The sequence below is a fragment of the Cyphomyrmex costatus genome, unplaced genomic scaffold, assembly GCF_001594065.2.
Source record: "Cyphomyrmex costatus isolate MS0001 unplaced genomic scaffold, Ccosl1.0 scaffold335, whole genome shotgun sequence".
NCBI lineage: Eukaryota > Metazoa > Arthropoda > Insecta > Hymenoptera > Formicidae > Cyphomyrmex > Cyphomyrmex costatus.
Window position 1 is genome coordinate 118,271 of NW_017277504.1, and position 19,571 is coordinate 137,841.

At 31.1% G+C, this 19,571-nt stretch overlaps 4 protein-coding genes across 4 annotated transcripts in view; all 4 read right to left on the reverse strand.

Annotated features, from left to right (window-relative positions):
* Positions 1-4,746: 4,746 nt before the first annotated feature.
* LOC108776061 (putative nuclease HARBI1) lies at positions 4,747-6,037 on the reverse strand. Its single transcript, XM_018542569.1, has 4 exons — positions 5,942-6,037; positions 5,587-5,735; positions 5,221-5,488; positions 4,747-4,893 (listed from the first exon to the last, which is right to left on the reverse strand). The coding sequence occupies exons 2-4, from the start codon at positions 5,610-5,612 to the stop codon at positions 4,747-4,749; spliced, it is 441 nt and encodes a 146-aa protein (XP_018398071.1). The 5' UTR covers positions 5,613-5,735; positions 5,942-6,037.
* A 2,151-nt stretch (positions 6,038-8,188) lies between these two features.
* LOC108776062 (zinc finger BED domain-containing protein 1-like) lies at positions 8,189-9,055 on the reverse strand. Its single transcript, XM_018542570.1, has one exon. It carries the CDS (start codon positions 9,053-9,055, stop codon positions 8,189-8,191), a length of 867 nt encoding a protein of 288 aa, XP_018398072.1.
* Positions 9,056-9,073: 18 nt separating this feature from the next.
* LOC108776063 (zinc finger BED domain-containing protein 1-like) lies at positions 9,074-10,159 on the reverse strand. Its single transcript, XM_018542571.1, has one exon. The coding sequence runs from the start codon at positions 10,157-10,159 to the stop codon at positions 9,074-9,076; it is 1,086 nt and encodes a 361-aa protein (XP_018398073.1).
* Positions 10,160-17,857: 7,698 nt separating this feature from the next.
* Positions 17,858-19,571, reverse strand: part of Adi1 (acireductone dioxygenase 1) — a 3,224-nt gene continuing 1,510 nt past the window's right edge. Inside the window, exons 3-4 of the mRNA XM_018542574.1 lie at positions 18,587-18,766; positions 17,858-18,361 (exon numbers count right to left, since the gene is read on the reverse strand). Of these exons, the coding sequence (XP_018398076.1) occupies positions 18,224-18,361; positions 18,587-18,766 (318 nt within the window). The 3' untranslated portion in view covers positions 17,858-18,223. The remainder of the gene's footprint in view (positions 18,362-18,586; positions 18,767-19,571) is intronic.

The window sequence follows — 19,571 nt, forward strand, 5'->3', positions numbered from 1 at the left end:
ACATCGACTTTCTAATCATGTATATCATGACGTCGGTTTTTTCTGATGGAGACTCACGGAAGTGGATTAAGACTGTACAAGCGTATCTTTGCGATCTTTGCGAGTGATTTTGTCCATGATTGTTTATCGTCTGAGGAGGGCTCAATCCTGGAGCCGAAACTAGTAGCGCTAAGTTAATTTATATTAATTTTAAGTAATTTTAAGTAATTTTCCATAATTATATTTTTATTTTTATAGTTTTTATAATTAAATCTTTTTTATTTTATTTTATTACTTTGATTTCTATCATTATATTAAATGAATTTATATTTTGACTCTTACATCGCCCTTGTTATTTATTTATTTATGCAAAAAGACACGTCTTGTAATCATTAATGTAATTTGATACAACACCTGCAAAATGTAACATCTGCGAAAAAAGTTGTACAGAACGATGTACGATAACGATCTTAGTTCAGTGTAATAAAAGATTTTTTCAAAGACAGCTATGAGATCATTAATATAATTTGATGCAAATGTAACGTTGCCAAATAGTACACGTATTGATATAATGTAACAAAATTGTGAACATATACCGAATCACCTTAACACCCCCGAGCAGAAATTGAACCTCAGGGCTAGCTAGGCGTGAGATAGAAAATTGTGTCTTAGATAACCGCTGTCTAGTATTTCTGGCTAGTTACTAGCTAGTTATGTAACGCTCACTTCTCCTAGTAGCTGGACAAAAAATATTAGTTAGTAGCTAGACAGAAAATATGTTACAATCATAACATGGAAAATCATAGCTAGCTACTGGATAGTAATGTTCTCCTAGCAGCTGTATAAGAAAAATTATCTAGTAGCTGTCTAACCTACACTAGACAGCAACTAAAAATAGAAAAAAAAGATAATTTTTTGATTAAATCTTTTTAATTTATATTTCTACTTAATTTCTAGAAATAATTGTTATTAATTATATTTCCTCTCCATCTTTTGTTGTATCCTTTTGTATCCTATTGAGTGCTGAACGGGCCACTAGGAGAAAAAACTTTTAAACGATGGGATTTGAACTCGCGACTCCATCCACAGTCCAGGTTCTGAGTCGATCACCTAACGTGCTGCTCCACTGCTACCTTGTCGATAGAGATGTTTCAAATTGTCTATATATATTATTCAGCACAAATATATGATTTAATACCTAGTATAGATAGTACCGACTAGATAAGTTCCTAACTTATTTGCACTGGGTATAAGCCGCACTTAATATATGTATTTCGTAATATCTATAAATCTGCTTAGTATAATTATATCATTTTAGACCTACATCTTATTTACTAGGCAGCCACTAGACAGATTTCTTGGCATAAAAAATCTGTCTAATAACTGCATAGTAATTATAATCTTACACCTAGATCTTATTTACTAGGCAGCTACTAGACAGATTTCTTGGCATAAAAAAATCTGTCTAATGAGTGCCTAGTAATTATGATCTTGCACTTACATCTTATTTACTAGGCAGTCACTAGACAGATTTTTTCAAGTCAAGGAATTTGTCTAGTGGCTGCCTAGTAAATAAGGTGTAAGTGTAATGTCGTAATTATTAGGTGATCACTAAACAGATTTTTTCATGTGGAGAAATCCGTCTAGTAGCTGCCCAGTAAATAAGATATAGGTGTAACGTTGTAATTATTAGGTGATCACTAGACAGATTTTTTCATGTGGAGAAATCTGTCTAGTGGCTGCCTAGTAAATAAGATGTAGGTATAAGATCATAATTACTAGGCCGTCACTAGACAGATTTTTTATGCCAAAAAATCTGTATAGTGGCTGCCTAGTAAATAAGATATAGGTGTAAGATCATAATTACTAGGCAGTCATTAGACAGATTTTTTATGCCAAGAAATCTGTCTAGTAGCTGCCTAGTAAATAAGATATAGGTGTAAGATCATAATTACTAGGTAGTCATTATACAGATTTTTTTATGCCAAGAAATCTATCTAGTGGCTGTCTAGTAAATAAGATGTAGGTGTAAGATCATAATTATTAGGTAGTCATTAGACATATTTTTTTATGTCAAGAAATCTGTCTAGTGGCTGCCTAGTAAATAAGGTGTAGGTGTAACGTCGTAATTATTAGGTGTTTACTAGACAAATTTTTTCATGTAGAGAAATCTGTCTACTGGCTGCCTAGTAAATAAGATGTAGGTTTAAGATCATGGCTGCTTTCGATCAAGGCTTTTAGGCGACACACATCGACACAGTGTCGAACGCGGTGCTTTCCAACAACGACACGCCTCGGCACGATTCGACACAGCAGCTTAGACTGCTTTCCATCAAGGCTTTTAGACGACACACATCGACACAGTGTCGAACGCGGTGCTTTCCAACAACGACACGCCACGACACGATTCGACACAGCAGAAAAGCATAGTCGGACACTCTTGGTTATGGTTGCTAATTTTCGGTTGGCGCTTTAGAATATTTACATTTTAAATATATGTACGATATAAGAAGTACGTTCATAAGTCATCTGGATTATTTTAATGTAAAAAATAATATCTACGCATAAGATTATTATCCAACAAGAGACACAGAAGTGACACGGTGTGACACGGCAATCGTTGCATCCTCGTCGTTCGCTAATGTTAAATAAAGATGAGGTGATTGCTGTGTCGTAGATGGAATGCAACCCATAATTACTAGGCCGTCACTAGACAGATTTTTTATGCCAAAAAATCTGTCTAGTGGCTGCCTAGTAAATAAGATGTAGGTGTAAGATCATAATTACTAGGTAGTCGTTAGACAGATTCTTTTATACCATGAAATCTGTCTAGTGGCTGCCCAGTAAATAAGATATAGGTGTAAGATCATAATTATTAGGTAGTCATTAGACAGATTTTTTTATACCATGAAATCTGTCTAGTGGCTACCCACTAAATAAGATATAGGCACAGTATATCCAGTAGCGCAACTCTCTGTCGGCACCTTTGATGTTAGTGTCACACAAAATGAGTGCGCATGCGCGAAATAAGCAACATGCGCATGCGCGCCACCTAAACTTCTTTCTCACTTGCTCTTTACTCTCCATCTTTCCATCTTTTTCTAGCTACTCTATCTCATTGATATGTACATTAAATTAATCTAAATGTAATAAAAACTTAAAAAATAGACCATAATTGTAATGCATTGTAAAATAAAAAGATAAGAAAATATAAATTTATGTAAATATTGTGTAATATAAATATTATACCGTAAAAATATTTTAATAAAAGACTGCGACATATAGAATGCGTCTTTTCTCGTTAGATTGTTACTGTTTTTGTAAATTACTTGCATCACACAGAACGCAGATTTTCTAACTAAAACGTAAGCAATCCAGCAGAAAAACAAACATCATATATCGCAGGCTTAAGATATTAATATAAACAACAAAAAGTAAAATTTTATGTTATACGGATTACATTTAAGAAAATAATTACTGTAATTAATTACAATTATAAACAATATTTAATAATAACTTTTTTTAAATTAAATAAGATAATAATTTTTATATGCATATAGAATAAAAATAATCAACTGTGATAAATAAAATTTTAATCTTAATATAACAGTAGGAAGCAAATATTTATCAACATATTATACATATTTTAAAATATCATTACACATATGCCTATATATGTACAAAAATACTCTCTTCTTCAGCAACACCTGAAACAAAGCTAAGATCAAAAGTGCAAAAGTACAAGAGAATAGATAATTTATACAATAGTTGTATAGATTAACTATTCTCTTAGTAATCGTTCCTCGGTTTCACTTAATTTTTTCCACTTTTTCACTATTTTATTTCCACAAACTTTTCGGTCACAAACTAAATTCGTAGTTTCTCGAACTAACACAACTCAAACAGATGAAAATTATACTAATTTCCTTCAAATTTGAGCTTTCTAAGCACACACTGGCACACACCTAATCACAGGATCGACAGGATCTTTAAACGGAGCCGTTTAAATGGTCCTGACAAAGAGTGACAGAGAACGGATAAGAAGAAGTGAGAAAGAAGTTTCGGTGGCGCGCATGTGCAGGTTGCTTATTTCGCGCATGCGCACTCCATTTTGTGTGACATAAAATCAGGAGAGTTGCGCTACTGGATATACTGTGACGTAGGTGTAAGATCATAATTACTAGGGGTGTGTTCCCATTTGCTGATTTCCAGTATGGTATCCAGTAACCGCCATTATTACTGGGAGAAGCGTTCCCAAATCTCTAGTTTCAGTAAAATCATAACCTATAAAATTCATACGTGCTTCAGAGAACCGTTTTCTCGGGCGGTTCGCGAATTTTGTGCATATAAGCAGGTATATTGTTTTTATATTTGTTTCAGTTTTGTTATATTGTTTAATTAGTTATATTGTTAAATATAACAGTTGATGCTGTTATTAATTGTTTTTATTGTTAGTGGCTGATTTCTTTAAAATTATTGAAAAATTTTTGTTGGCTGTTTTTATCTATTATTATTTTTTATTATTGTTGTTAGTTTAATTTATTTTTTTTTCTATTATTTAATATTTATATGTTTATAATTTTGTATTTTTTAATGACATGTTTTATTTTTTATATATATTCCTTTTTCTCTTCTTTCTTGAAATATTGGATAAAGGGTATAATAAACATTCATACAAATTGTAATAAATAAATGAATAAGTAAAATAATTAAACATCATTTGACATCATTTTGTATATTGTTTAATATATTATTATATATTTAGGATTATGAAGAAAATGGCAGCGAGATTGTCCCAGACAAGTGAAGAACCAAGTACATCCACCAAGAAACAAGTATACCTTGAGTTTCATGAACTGATCCTGGTTGCCCCGCGTAACAGTGAATGAAGCGCATATCTGCATTGCATACAACCTGTACACATACACAACATAATGTACATATTACAAATAATCTGGTATCTATATAATTGTATTATTACTATTAGTTATCATAAAATGCTTGTTATTTTAAAAAATGACGACAACCTCTTCATATAAATACATTTTTTTCAAATAAAATATAAATAAAAATTCTTCAAATAAATTTAAAAAATTGATTTTTTAAAAGTTTACCATTATTTATCCCCCTTCAGGCAGTACAACTTTTATCTGAAACATTTTTTGACCTTCCATATTTTCTAAAAGATTATATGTTTCGCAACTTTTGACAAGCAGTGTATAAATGTATGTATATATTTACCTGTAATTGGATTGCATGATAATTTTTCCTGCATATATATGCTTCAGGATGAATTTTGGACTTAGGTATTTTCACGAGTGTGCCATCTACTATACCTATTACTCCTGGAAATTGGTGTTGTAATTCGATTTTTGTCCATGTCGCTTCGGCTTGTTCCCTTGTTGGCCAAGATATAAAAACGTTTCGCAATTTGTACAAAGCCTTCACGACTTTCAGTACACATCGCCAAGCAGTAGCTTTTCCGATATCAAACTTTGTGTACACTGATCTGTAATTACAATCATATTAAGTGGAAGGCTTTATCAAAGGGTTTATGAAGGGTTACAAAGTAATGTTCGTAAATAGGACTAATTTTAATCTTTTTACCTATACGAGTCTGGAGTTGCCAGCATCCATAATGCGATGTACAATTGTCTATTGGCTGATATATAGGGTATTTCCCAAAATATTGTGGCCACTTCTCCAAATCTGCTCGAATGAGGTCCAAAATGTAATCGCAGGTATCTCTATGTAGACTGCAAAAATGTTATAATTATGTTTAATTGTCATGGAATTTTTAATATGTGTACAACATATAACATTAAATTTATTAATAGTTTAAATGAGTTAAAAATAATGTCTTTCACACACATAGCATATGAAGCGTTATTGTCAGTGATAACAATTATTTTATTGTAACAGATGAAAAGACACACATTTTTGAGAATAATTAATAACTTACCGAAAATTAGATTTAAATTCCTGATCGTCGTACGAAGCAATAACATCAATGTAATGTTGCAATCTTGGCCTTTTGCCACGAATTATTCTATTCATATTTAATAATAATAATTCATCTATATCTGCATCGCTCTCAGAATCACTATCATCAGACGAATTCAGAAAATCGTTGACAATTGCAATTAAAGCGTCATTGTTCATCCTGTTTTGTGTACTTCTCCTCTAGAAATTAATAATAAGCTTTATATACAAATAAATTATTATACAAATAAATAATTATATATAATTAAATGAAAGAATATCATATTATACACACACACTTTGTTGTTTAATAATAATAATATTATAAATGTATTATAACAAAATTTTTTGCACCAAATAATAGATATTATCCACATGTATAAGTTTTTGGAAAATTAAAAAAATGATTAAACATGGAATTTATACAATTTACAGAAAATCAACCACTAACAATGAAAACGATTAATAACAGCATCAACTAATTAAACAATATAACAAAACTGAAGCAAAATAAAAACACAATACCTGCTTATATGCGCAAAATTCGCGAACCGCCATAGAAAACGGTTCTCTGAAGCACGTATGAATTTTATAGGTTATGATTTTACTGAAACTAGAGTTGAGAACGCTTCTCCCAGTAATAATGGCGGTTACTGGATACTATACTGGAAATCAGCAAATGGGAAGACACCCTAGGTAGTCATTAGACAGATTTTTTTATACCAAGAAATCTGTCTAGTGGCTGCCCAGTAAATAAGGTGTAGGTGTAACGTTGTAATTACTAGGCAGTCACTAGATAGATTTAATGAGATTACGAAATATTAGCTAGTGACTATCCAGTGACGAGTTAGAAATCTTATCTAGTTAATACTGTCTAGTACCTAGGTGGTAAATCAGATCGGCTAGATTCATTTCTGCTCGGGCCTATCCGATATATATCGAACAACTACCAATTCGCTATCAGTGTACTGTAAACAGCTCTTGAACTGCGATCGAACCACTATCAAACAGCTATCGATACACAATCAAACTGCTACAAACAGTTATAGAACAGCTATCGGTTTACTGTAAACAGCTATAGAACGGCTATTGAACAGCTATCGAACGGCTTTCGAACAGCCATCGAACCGCTATCAGTACACTGTAAACAGCTATTAAACTGCTAACGAACAGCTATCGGTCTACTGTAAACAGCTATTAAACTGCTAACGAACAGCTATCGGTCTACTGTAAACAGCTATAGAACTGCTATCATCAGTCTATTTTCAACATTTATCTACTGTATTTATATAATGTCTATCGTACTACTATGGAATGATACGGGTAGCAGAAATAAATGTATTAGCGCGATAATGTACATTTTAAATATATAAAATCATACAATTCTTCCTGGCGTCGCGATCACCAGTTAAATATCTTAAATATATTTTGCAAAGTACAATTCTTAGTGTTGATGCAACAACTCATTTATTTCGAGAATCGAGTAACTCGTATTCATTTTAGTAAAGAATCGAATCTGAACTCGAGTCCGCGGACTCGAGTCCGGTTTTGAGTTCTCGAGCTCAAGTTTGGACTCGAGTCGAATGATTTAAAGGTTAGATTAGATACAATTTAAATTCAACTAAATTGAAAATCTTAGTATTCGAATACCAGACCATTAAATATCCAACCAAACAGGACTTGAAAAATAACGACCTTTGATTTTACTCGTTTCATGATTCTCTGTTTCTCTGTCATGAAATACGAGTAGAACACATAAAGTATTACAAATAATACAAATCATTAAATCAGCACATAAGCTATAGGACTATATAATACTTACAATTAGGTTAGTTTTTAGGTAAAATAAACAGAAACAAATATACTTATCGATTTGTCAAAAACATTCATTAGAGATTTATGTTAATACAAAAAACATAAGATATACATTTTATTTATTCTTTAGCTCCTTAAAACAAAATTAATATTTCATTTAGAACATATAACTGATAACATGCACTTTTATTATTAAACGAAGTTTTTTTTTTTTTTTTTATGTAAGATCATTTCATATATAGAGAATTAAGACTACAGCATCTGTCAGAAACATTTGTTAGTATTATAACCCTAAATTCTATTAATAATTTTGGTATATAAATAATATACTTTACCGTGTAGTCGACTGCATCTAGAGGTAATAGTAGAGCACAATTAAATTTTAAATATAATTTTAATCTGACTAAATAAGTCAATCAATATTATTTACTTTTTCAGAACTTAAATAGGCATTTAAGAATAATATTTGGTCAATTTTCTTCGGTTCTAATCTGTTTTTTCGTTGATTACAAACGAGACCTGCCTTAGAAAATACGCGTTCTGACGGCACCGATGTAGCTGGTATACTTAAATATTTAAGTGATATTTCATACAAACCGCTATCAATTTTTTTTCTATTCTCCCAAAATTCAATCGGATTTAATTTTCGTTCCAAGTAAGGAAGTTCCACATACTGTTTTACTTTGATAAGCGCGGAGGATGTAGGAGTTTCGACGTTCATATGATCGTGCACTTTTTGATCAAAATGTTGCCACAGTTCTTCGTATCCTTCAGTGCTTTGTTGCTGTTGTTCCTGAGACTCATGAAAAGAATTTGAGGTGGACGAACGATCTTGATTTATCAAATTATACCTCATGAATTGAGTCAATTCTTCTACAACATATCTTTGTACACGATCAGCGTTTTCTTCCGTTCCAAATGCTGCCTTTTTAAATCGAGGATCCATAAACGTAGCTTTAGCGGCTGTTTTATTAATTTCAACGCACCCTAAGCGATTGTCAATAACATCTACAAGTGTCTTTTTTAACTGTTTCGCGATGTCAGTATCAGGGAAGTTGTTCCTTAATAAATGTTGTGTGCCACGAATTAATGGTATTACAGAAGACAATGTTGGATACTGCTCACCAGAAATTTTGACTGTTAATTGTTCCACCGGTTTCAAAATTGAAATACATTCGTGAAGTTCATTCCACTCTTCTGAACGTAAATTATCTGGAGGAGAAGGCAATGAGGATAACGCCGCAGATAAAGGTACCTTTAGTTTTTCTAGACGATCCATCATAATATACACTGAGTTTCACCTCGTTTGCACATCTTGTTTTAATTTTAATGGCTCCAAATTTATTTGCTGCTGTATTTCGCGAAGCTTATATGCAGTTTGATTGCTTCGTTTGAAATGAGATACGATTGTTCGACACTTCTCAACTAATTTTGATAGATGTTCATTTTCCTTTAAACAATCTTGGACTGCTAAATTTAAGGTATGAGCTACGCAAAAATGATTACGCTTGTTCAAATATTCGGAGACTGCTTTTTTTACATTAGCTGCATTATCAGTGACTATAGTTATCACTTTATCGTAAATCTTCCGTTGATTCTCCAAGATGTCTCTAATAGTCATAGCTATATGTTCTGCAGTATGATTACTTGACATCTCAGCTGTTGACAAAGTCAAAGCAATTAATTTTGTTTTGTATATAAAATGGACAGTCAACGTTAAAAAGCTTTTGTTACTGTCTGACGACCATATATCAGTAGTGACTGATAAATACTGTACCTTCTGCAACTTTTCTAAAGTCGCTGCACGAGCAAGCGAATAATGTTCGGTAAGAAGTTTTTCCGACAGAGTCTTTCTCAACGGAAGTACGTAATGTGGATTTAATTTATAAGTATAATTTTGAAATCCTGTATTCTCAATTATTTGCAGAGGTTGAAAATCCAAACATATCATTTCTACTAATGCTCTATCGATTGCTTTGGAATTTTTCTGCATAATCCCTTTCGAAAGAAATTTCATTTGCAGCTGTCTCTTGCGTGATGGAGGAACAGTATCAGATTGTGATTGCGCATTATTAGCCGCGGTAGTGTTTTTAGATGCAACAGCTTGAGTGGAAACATTTGCATCATGTTCATCTTGCATATATACATCAGATTTTTCACTAACTTCACTTTCACTTGCCGACGTCGCCGACGAATTACCTTCAATACCTTCTTCATTTAAAGTACTATAACGTAAAGGATGAACCTTTTTTAGTTTTAACATATTTGTTGTGTTTCCAAAATCCTTAAAAGTATTTTTACACAGCTTGCACTGAACTGTGTTTTTCGCCTCGTTTTTACTAAAAACTTTCCATATTACACTTGATTTGCGTTTTGGAGGCATTCTTTCAGCAATAAACAAACTAAAACTGTTACAACTATACAGTATATGAGTTTGAACTTTTGGACAAATTGATCCGCTTGACTTTAACAATGGCGACGTCACATTAGGCCGTGGGTATTCCGATTATGGTACGTTTCCACTGAGCGCGTCACGTGTCGCGTCGTCAAAAGAGAGAAAGAGAAAGGTTGTGTATTTATATCTTAGAACATATACTACTAGCCTAGTTTACATCGAGCACTTGATACGCGTACTAACTAGTTACTTTCTATTAAATTATCTTAATTTCAGCAATGTATTTAAAGAATGATTATTGTGTATACATTTACATATATCGCTGAAATTAAGATAATTCAATAGAAAGTAACTAGTTAGTACTCGTATCAAGTGCATGATGTAAACTAGGCGAGAGAGAAAGGTATAGAGTCCCAAATGTTTGCAATGCGCATGCGTCAGTACCATCGCATCCTCTATGTGAATTGTTCAGATTGGTCATTGCAAATATTGCAATCACATGACTTAGCACTTTAGCAGCCAATCATGAGATTCATTAATAATTAAAATGAACAATTCTAAATTATTCATTAGTTAAACTTTCGCTCGTATGATAATAAAAATCATAAAGAAACATATTCGGGTAGATATTTATCTTATTTCTCAAATCATCCATTATGTCATAAAAAAGGCATAATTTTTAGTTTGGTAGACAGAGCAATTTTATTGTCGAATCCAAAGTTTCCCAAAAAAATTTGGAAATGGTGATTAGGACTCTCCAAAATAATGGATATCCTTTAGAATTAATTTTTAGGACGATGAACGCGAGAATAAGAAAATTGAACAATTTATCTAATAATATTAACAATAAACAAGACAATATAAATAAAATGACAAAAGAAAAATTTTTTGTTCTTCCATTTATTCGAGGTGTCACGCAATCAGTCACGAAAATGATCAGTAAATCCGTTTATACCATCGGATATAAAAGTATAAATAAACTAAATAAATTTATTAGAGTACATAAAGATAAAAAAAGTTTATAAGATAACAATAATTTGGTTTATAAATTACACTGTAAAGACTGCGATGCATCATATGTGGGGCAAACGAAGAGAAGATTCAATACAAGAATAAATGAACATATGAAAAATAAAAACTTGGAGGCATCTAAACATTCGGTGGTTACGTTGCATTCACTGCAATGTAATCATAATTTTGAATGGAATCATGTCAAAATTTTAAACTCTGAATCGAATTACAATAAAAGACTGATTTTTGAAATGTTACATATAAAAGAGCAATCAAACGGAATAAAGGGCATAGGGGGGTAAGTATATAAAAGATGCCCCCGCATGAAATCGGTTCAAATTAATACCACATATTGCTACCTATATAAGTATAAAATCCTGTAAGTATGAACTGAAAATTCGCTTTTTTGGGGGAGTTATGGAGGGGGTAAGGAAAATAAAAAAACCCATTTTTCTCGGAAACTAATGAACCGATTTTAATAAAATTTAAATATGTTTTAAATGTAAGTGAGGCGATGTAGAAAAAAAAAGTTCAAATTTTTTTTCAAGAAAACTTAGAAAAAAATCAATTTTTAAATTTTCAACAATTTTTTTTTATTGATTTTTTAAAGATACACCTCTATTTTTTTTTCAAAAAATACTACATAGTGTCCTCTTAACATATATTTTTTTCAAATTTTTAAAAAATATACTTTTTGAGAAAAATAAGTTTTTGTAACCACTGACGCCGCGCGCCGACGCGGCATTAGACGAGCGGTGTACCCTCGAAAAGACGCACAAAAAATCTTCTTGACCGATCAATGAAAGCTGCCGGAATGAAACCAATTGGGATCGATGTATGATGTTATTGCGAACAAAAAATGTCAATAAAATTTTTTTGTACGAATGGTCAGTAATTAGTTATTAACAAAAAACTTAAAAAAATATGAATAATTTAATAAATCGTTCCGGAAACTCATGGACTAGCTAAATTGGGTCAAAATAAAATGTTTTTACTCTTGTCATTTTTTTGAAAAAAAGCTTCCTTTTCGAACTATAAGCGATGTAAAGTCGAAAAATGACCAAAAAGCGCCATCTTCAAACATTTTTTTCTCGGCTTCTACCAAAGCTAATTCAAATTTGTTTAATGAATAGTAATCTTTGAAACTTGTACTTTTGGCCCGTATTTTTTACATTTTGGCAACTTTTTATTATCATTATGAAATTTTCACTAGAACAAGGGTGATAATTGCAGCATCGCGCGTGGAATGGGGAAACTAGTAAACATAAAAGTGTCGAAGTGTTTGGTATTAAATTGTAATTTATTAATCTTTTACAACTATTATACATATAAAGCTGCATTTTGACATTCATCGTAAGTTTTATATTCATCGGGAAAGTTTGAATAGAAAAAGCGCGATATGTTTGTCGATTTGCCACGATTTTCTTTTGTTTAAACATGTTTCAATTTGAAGAACGCATTTTGTGCAAACGTGTTTAGTTGCATTAGCGTTTCGCCTTGAAATATTGTTTAATATTGTTATTGCAGCATATTATGCGTGTTAAATGGCAAGTCAATGACTGGTCTCAAGCAAGATCTAACCATATAACATCTTTAGACCCAACTCTACATGGATGGATATTACAGGATAATTTATTGTGCACTAATTATTTTGAGGGAGATACAACGATGGAAATGTTACAAAAATTCATTTGTTCCTGCAGTGGTAAGTCGCCCTGCCACAATGAAGAAATATGTTCATGTGCATATCAAGGGTTAAAATGTTGCGATCTTTGTTCTTGTTCTAAAAATTGTCAAAATCTTGATACATTGAATGATGATATAGAAACTTACGATGAATGTCAAAATGCAGCTTTATATGTATAATAGTTGTAAAAGATTAATAAATTACAATTTAATACCAAACACTTCGACACTTTTATGTTTACTAGTTTCCCCATTCCACGCGCGATGCTGCAATTATCACCCTTGTTCTAGTGAAAATTTCATAATGATAATAAAAAGTTGCCAAAATGTAAAAAATACGGGCCAAAAGTACAAGTTTCAAAGATTACTATTCATTAAACAAATTTGAATTAGCTTTGGTAGAAGCCGAGAAAAAAATGTTTGAAGATGGCGCTTTTTGGTCATTTTTCGACTTTACATCGCTTATAGTTCGAAAAGGAAGCTTTTTTTTCAAAAAAATGACAAGAGTAAAAACATTTTATTTTGACCCAATTTAGCTAGTCCATGAGTTTCCGGAACGATTTATTAAATTATTCATATTTTTTTAAGTTTTTTGTTAATAACTAATTACTGACCATTCGTACAAAAAAATTTTATTGACATTTTTTGTTCGCAATAACATCATACATCGATCCCAATTGGTTTCATTCCGGCAGCTTTCATTGATCGGTCAAGAAGATTTTTTGTGCGTCTTTTCGAGGGTACACCGCTCGCCTAATGCCGCGTCGGCGCGCGGCGTCAGTGGTTACAAAAACTTATTTTTCTTAAAAAGTATATTTTTTAAAAATTTGAAAAAAATATATGTTAAAGAGGACACTATGTAGTATTTAAAAAAAAAAAAATAGAGGTGTATCTTTAAAAAATCAATAAAAAAAAAATTGTTGAAAATTTAAAAATTGATTTTTTTCTAAGTTTTCTTGAAAAAAAATTTGAACTTTTTTTTTCTACATCGCCTCACTTACATTTAAAACATATTTAAATTTTATTAAAATCGGTTCATTAGTTTCCGAGAAAAATGGGTTTTTTTATTTTCCTTACCCCCTCCATAACTCCCCCAAAAAAGCGAATTTTTAGTTCATACTTACAGGATTTTATACTTATATAGGTAGCAATATGTGGTATTAATTTGAACCGATTTCATGCGGGGGCATCTTTTATATACTTACCCCCCTATGCCCTTTAAAGAAAGACACTGAATCTTTAGATGACATATATGTTTGTTTATTGGATTCAATTTCTAAAAACAATAAATAGAGTGGGATAAATGTGTGTTTGACTTTCCGATAGACAAAAGACTTATTCGCAATATGGTTTTGTCGCGACCAACATGTATATGTACAGTTTATAATTTATAACATAAGTTTGAAAAGAAATTGACAAATTAACAATATTAAAATACATCGTACCACTTGATATATTCAACAACAATTGTTTCCGTGAAAATGTGTCCAGCACTTTAATTTCATTGATCATAAATTAAACTAAGAAAGAATTGAGGTAAAAGTAGTTTATTTAAATTGTAGTCCAAAAAATTAAAGTGTACAAATTTTCTTTGTACGCAAAGTAAATTAATCTTTTAGATAAAAAATGATAGACGGTGAACAGCGTTTTTTATGTCGTCTTTTAAAGTAGCCTGTATCCTGAAATCATATTCCAACATTATGTGATTTGTTGGAGTGACAGAATCGTAATGAACAATAATCAATAATGAACAATTTATCAATTAGTAAGGAAAACTTGATTCAATTGTATCGATTCGATCATTCCTCGTTTGACGAATAATATCATTCAATCAGGTTTATTAGTTAGAAGAAGATAGGTGATGAACAGTGTTTTTCACATTGTTCTTTAAAATAATCTCTATCTTGAAATCAGGTTTCAACATGATAGGATTGAAATCTCAGAATCGCGATGAACTGTGATTTACCAATTCATAAGGAAAACTTGATTTAATTGTATCGATTCGATCATTACTCGTTTCACGAATAATTTCATTCAATCAGGTTTATTAGATAGAAAAATATAGGTAATGAACAGTGTTTTCACGTCGTTCTTTAAAATAATCTCTATCTTGAAATCAAGTTTCAACATGATAGAATTGAAATCTCAGAATCGCGATTAACCGTGATTTACCAATTAATAAGGAAAACTTGATTCAATTGTATAGATTCGATCATTACTCGTTTCACGAATAATTTCATTCAGTCAGATTTATCAGATAGAAAAATACAGGTGATGAACAGTGTTTTCACATCGTTCTTTAAAATAATCTCTATCCTGAAATCAGGTTTCAACATGATAGAATTGAAATCTCAGAATCGCGATTAACCGTGATTTACCAATTAATAAGGAAAACTTGATTCAATTGTATAGATTCGATCATTACTCGTTTCACGAATAATTTCATTCAATCAGGTTTATCAGATAGAAAAAGATATGTGATGAACAGTGTTTTCACGTCGTTCTTTAAAATAATCTCTATTCTGAAATCAGGTTTCAACATGATAGGATTGAAATCTTAGAATCGTGACGAAATGTAGTCTACCAATTAATAAGGAAAACTTGATTCGATTGTATCGATTCGATCATTACTCGTTTCACGAATAATTTCATTCAATCAGGTTTATCAGATAGAAAAAGATAGGTGATGAACAGTGTTTTCACGTTGTTCTTTAAAATAACCTCTATCCTGAAATCAGGTTTCAACATGATAGAATTGAAATCTCAGAATTGCGATGAACCATGATTTACCAATTAATAAGGAAAACTTGATTCAATTGTATCGATTCGGACATACCCTCTATCACGAATAATATTATTCAATTAGGTTTCTCCGTTAAAAAATGATAAACGTTAAATAATGTTTTTCAAGGCGTCTACTGAAGTAGTCTGTATCCTGAAATCAGGTTTCAACATGATAGGATTAAAGCCTCAGAATCGCGATGAACCATAATTTATCAATGAATAAGGAAAACTTGATTCAATTGCATTGATTCAATCAGTTTTATCTGATAAAATCATATTGATTATCGTTTGTCATAAATATCATATTGGATGAGATTTGAATGTTTTCATAATATTCGCTATTAAAACGTATTGATTATATTTTAGGTAAAATTCTGTTAATTCTTTATTCAAATAGATAGAATGTATAATAAAATTTATATTTATCAATATATAAACTAGTCAATATTGAATCATGACATTCATATTAGGAGTAAAACAGATACAACTTTATTAGTTATGATAGAAATGTTATCAAGTCACGCCAGTGCTTCTGATATAACCTTATACAACTGTATTAATTATGATATAAAGTTGTCGAATTTTCTATAATATCTAATACCGTTCTATCCATTCTTTTGAGCAGGGATGGGAGATAATGGTGACTCCATAAAAGTTCCATACACTTGTTTGTATATTTTGTTGTTAAAAACAAAGTATGTCGAATCAAAAATAAAATCGATAGTTTTGATAAACTTTTTTTTTTCTTCTAAAGGAATCTTAGTGTTAGTCATGATTGTTTGCCATTTTTTCTTTGTACTATCAATAGCAAGATCCAGAGGAATATTAGTGAACATCGAAACAACATCTAAGGAAATCAATACGTCTGAATCATTAATCCGTTTGCCCTCCAATTTTTTTAAATAAATCGAAACTGTTTTTAATATATTTACTATCATAAGTTAAGCTTTTTGAAATGATGTTATGTAGCGTAGTTGATATCCCATATAAAACCGTATTAATCAAAGAAACAATAAGTCGAAAAGGAAAATTGATTTTATGAATTTTAGGAATACCATAAACCTTGGGCAAAGACGATGGACTATAGTTTGAAAGATTAACCGTACTTCGTTTATTGTTACGTTTTATTTTGTCATGTATCATTTATAAAGGAGACTGAAGAGGACTTATGTATAAGTTGAAACGTTTCTCATTTTTTAATTATAGAATATTTTAATAAAAATTGTCATTATTTAATTTGTTGGCTTGTTTTAATACCGTAATTTTAATATCATTATTTTTTATTTTAGTTGTTTTTAAAATATAACAAGCGTTATCTTTGTAATTACATTTTTATTTGTTTATAAGTGATATATATATATATATATATATATATGTGTGTAAAGTTAAAAAGTAAATTATAATAAAAATGACAGGTAATAAGAGTCAGCCGCTGATAATTATTAATAAATTTATTTTAATATATCAAACAATACACCTTGTACGTTTCGACTCCTGGTTTGAGTCATCTTCAGCAACCATTTCAAGTGAGAATGTCAAGAGAAATTACAACTAGAATATCCATAGAATCATTCCAACCATAGCGACAGCAACAATTGTGAGGTAAGCCACATACTCATATATACATATATATGTTACATATATGTATATATACAGGGTGATCCGAAATTCGCGCATTCGGAGTACAGGACATGATACTTTATGCTAAAACAAACAACGTTTTCCTTTAGCAAAATTATGTCCGACAAATAGTTTTTGCAATAGAGCTTGTTGAAGTTAACGAATAATCGCTCGACTTTATTATTGTAGCTTTAGCCGGGCGATTTTACTTTACTTTTTAATCACTGTTACAAATGTACTCGTTTGATTAGTAAATTTAAGTTTATTCTTTAAGTTTAATAATACTATTCAATTATCACGTAAGATTGTACAATATTTGAAATAAGAAAACGCTTGCGAAGCATATTATTATTTATATTTGTCTTTATTTTCAGATTATTATTATGCAAGCAGACAATTTTTAATTCATTTATTACGTAAGAAAAAAAGGAAGTATTTATTTCATTAACTTTTCATTATTTATGCAACACAATATGGCAAAAGGTCAAATGCCGATATTGTTGTCATAGCTTTTTCTTATTATTTAAGATAAGATATCTTAAGTACAGTCTTAAGATGTCATAAACTAATCATAACAAAGCCGTGTGAGCGTCTTAGAAGACATCATTTATGAATACTAGTCACGGACTAGGTACATGCAAGTGAGGCGTGCGCGCCGACCCTGAGCGCTTATTCGTTAACTTCAACAAGCTTTCTTGTAAAAACTATTTATTGGACGCAATTTTGCTAAAGGAAAAAGTTGTTTGTTTTAGTATAAAGTATCATTCCTATACTCCGAATGAGCGAATTTCGGATCACCCTGTATATATATAATGTACGTATGTATGTATATATAAAATATTCAAATATGATAATATAAGTTGGTAACTTCGCATGTAATAGTTCAACAGAATAGACTGATATAAAAAATATACTTTCTCGTAGAACTCATGTATAGTAGTAACTATGAGATTATCGAGGTAAAGGTACTTCAAAACCTTTTTGTAATTTATTTAGGTACTGCTTGCGACATTCCATGTTCTCGGCTGGTCTATTATATGGCAACCAAACTGGCTCTCCCACGAAATATCTCTTTGCTTTTATATAATTCTAAAAATTTTCTTAGAAATTAGATATCCATTTATTATGCACAGAGATTAGAAATTTATTTTTAGTTTACTTCGAATATATTAGAGATTTGTTTAATATCTACCAAACACAAAAAGATTGTTTCTTGTATGTTTAAATGAAGATCAGCAAAAGAAAAGAAATAAAATATATGTGTCAAGAGATCAAATATAAAAAGAATTTACAAGCATTTGTAAATATTCTTACGTTAATGTCCAGTGTGAAACGATGATAAATCCCACTGGGTATGATTAATAAATCACCAGCCGTTACATTAATCCGTATCCATTGATCATTCTTGTCCCGTACATCAAAATAGCCTGACCCATCCAGAACCAGACGTATTTCCTCGTCAGTATGAAGATGTTCGGTAAAGAAATGTTTTAACTAAAAATCAAAATTGAACGGAGACATTGAGCACACATACAGAGGACTCAACAGTTGAGTGAGCGCTCGCTGTTATTATTGTATTCTTCTAGATCTAAAATTCTGATTGGATAATCTATAAAAGAATACACCAATAACAGCAAGCGCTCACTCAACTGTTGAGTCTGTTGAACGCGCCCATTAATACAATTGAAGAAATATATTATTAAACACACACACATATATATATATATATATATATGTGTGTGTGTGTGTGTGTGTGTGTTTAATAACATATTTCTTCAATTGTATTAACGTAATTATTATTACTTATTATGAAAAAATATCAAAATTTTTCATTATGTTAAAAATGGCGAATAAGAGTCAAATTACAATTTAAAATCTGAATCTAATAATCTTTTTGCAAGACCGAAAATCTTTCGGCGCGCAATAATTAAGAAGAGGGGATATTTAAAAATTCAGATTATTAGATTTGCGTTGCAAGACCGACAATTGTTCGGCGCGCAATTTGGGGGGACTACATACATTATATTAATAGAACGTTATTTCTTAACTTGGATAAATATTGCGAAGAATATTACTACGTCGACCCGCCATCAGAGGTCTATCGATATTCGCAAATTCTCGCAAGTGCTGAGACACGCATATATCTCTTTATATAGCATCTCGATTTAATAACTTACACCGGCGTCTAAGGTAGGCTTCCATTACAATACCTTACTGATGAGTCCAGTAGTGGAAGCCGGGACGAAACGCCAAAAATTACGTGATATTCTTCGCAATATAGAATATTAGAATAAATTAT

Coding starts and splice junctions, on each gene's coding strand:
- LOC108776061 (XM_018542569.1), bottom strand. CDS start 5,612: ATGCTGGCAACTCCAGACTCGTATAG. Junction 5,489..5,586: donor GCAACTCCAGACTCGTATAG/GTAAAAAGATTA, acceptor TTGTAATTACAG/ATCAGTGTACACAAAGTTTG. Junction 4,894..5,220: donor ATCATGCAATCCAATTACAG/GTAAATATATAC, acceptor GTATGTGTACAG/GTTGTATGCAATGCAGATAT.
- LOC108776062 (XM_018542570.1), bottom strand. CDS start 9,055: ATGGATCGTCTAGAAAAACTAAAGGTACCTTTATCTGCGGCGTTATCC.
- LOC108776063 (XM_018542571.1), bottom strand. CDS start 10,159: ATGCCTCCAAAACGCAAATCAAGTGTAATATGGAAAGTTTTTAGTAAA.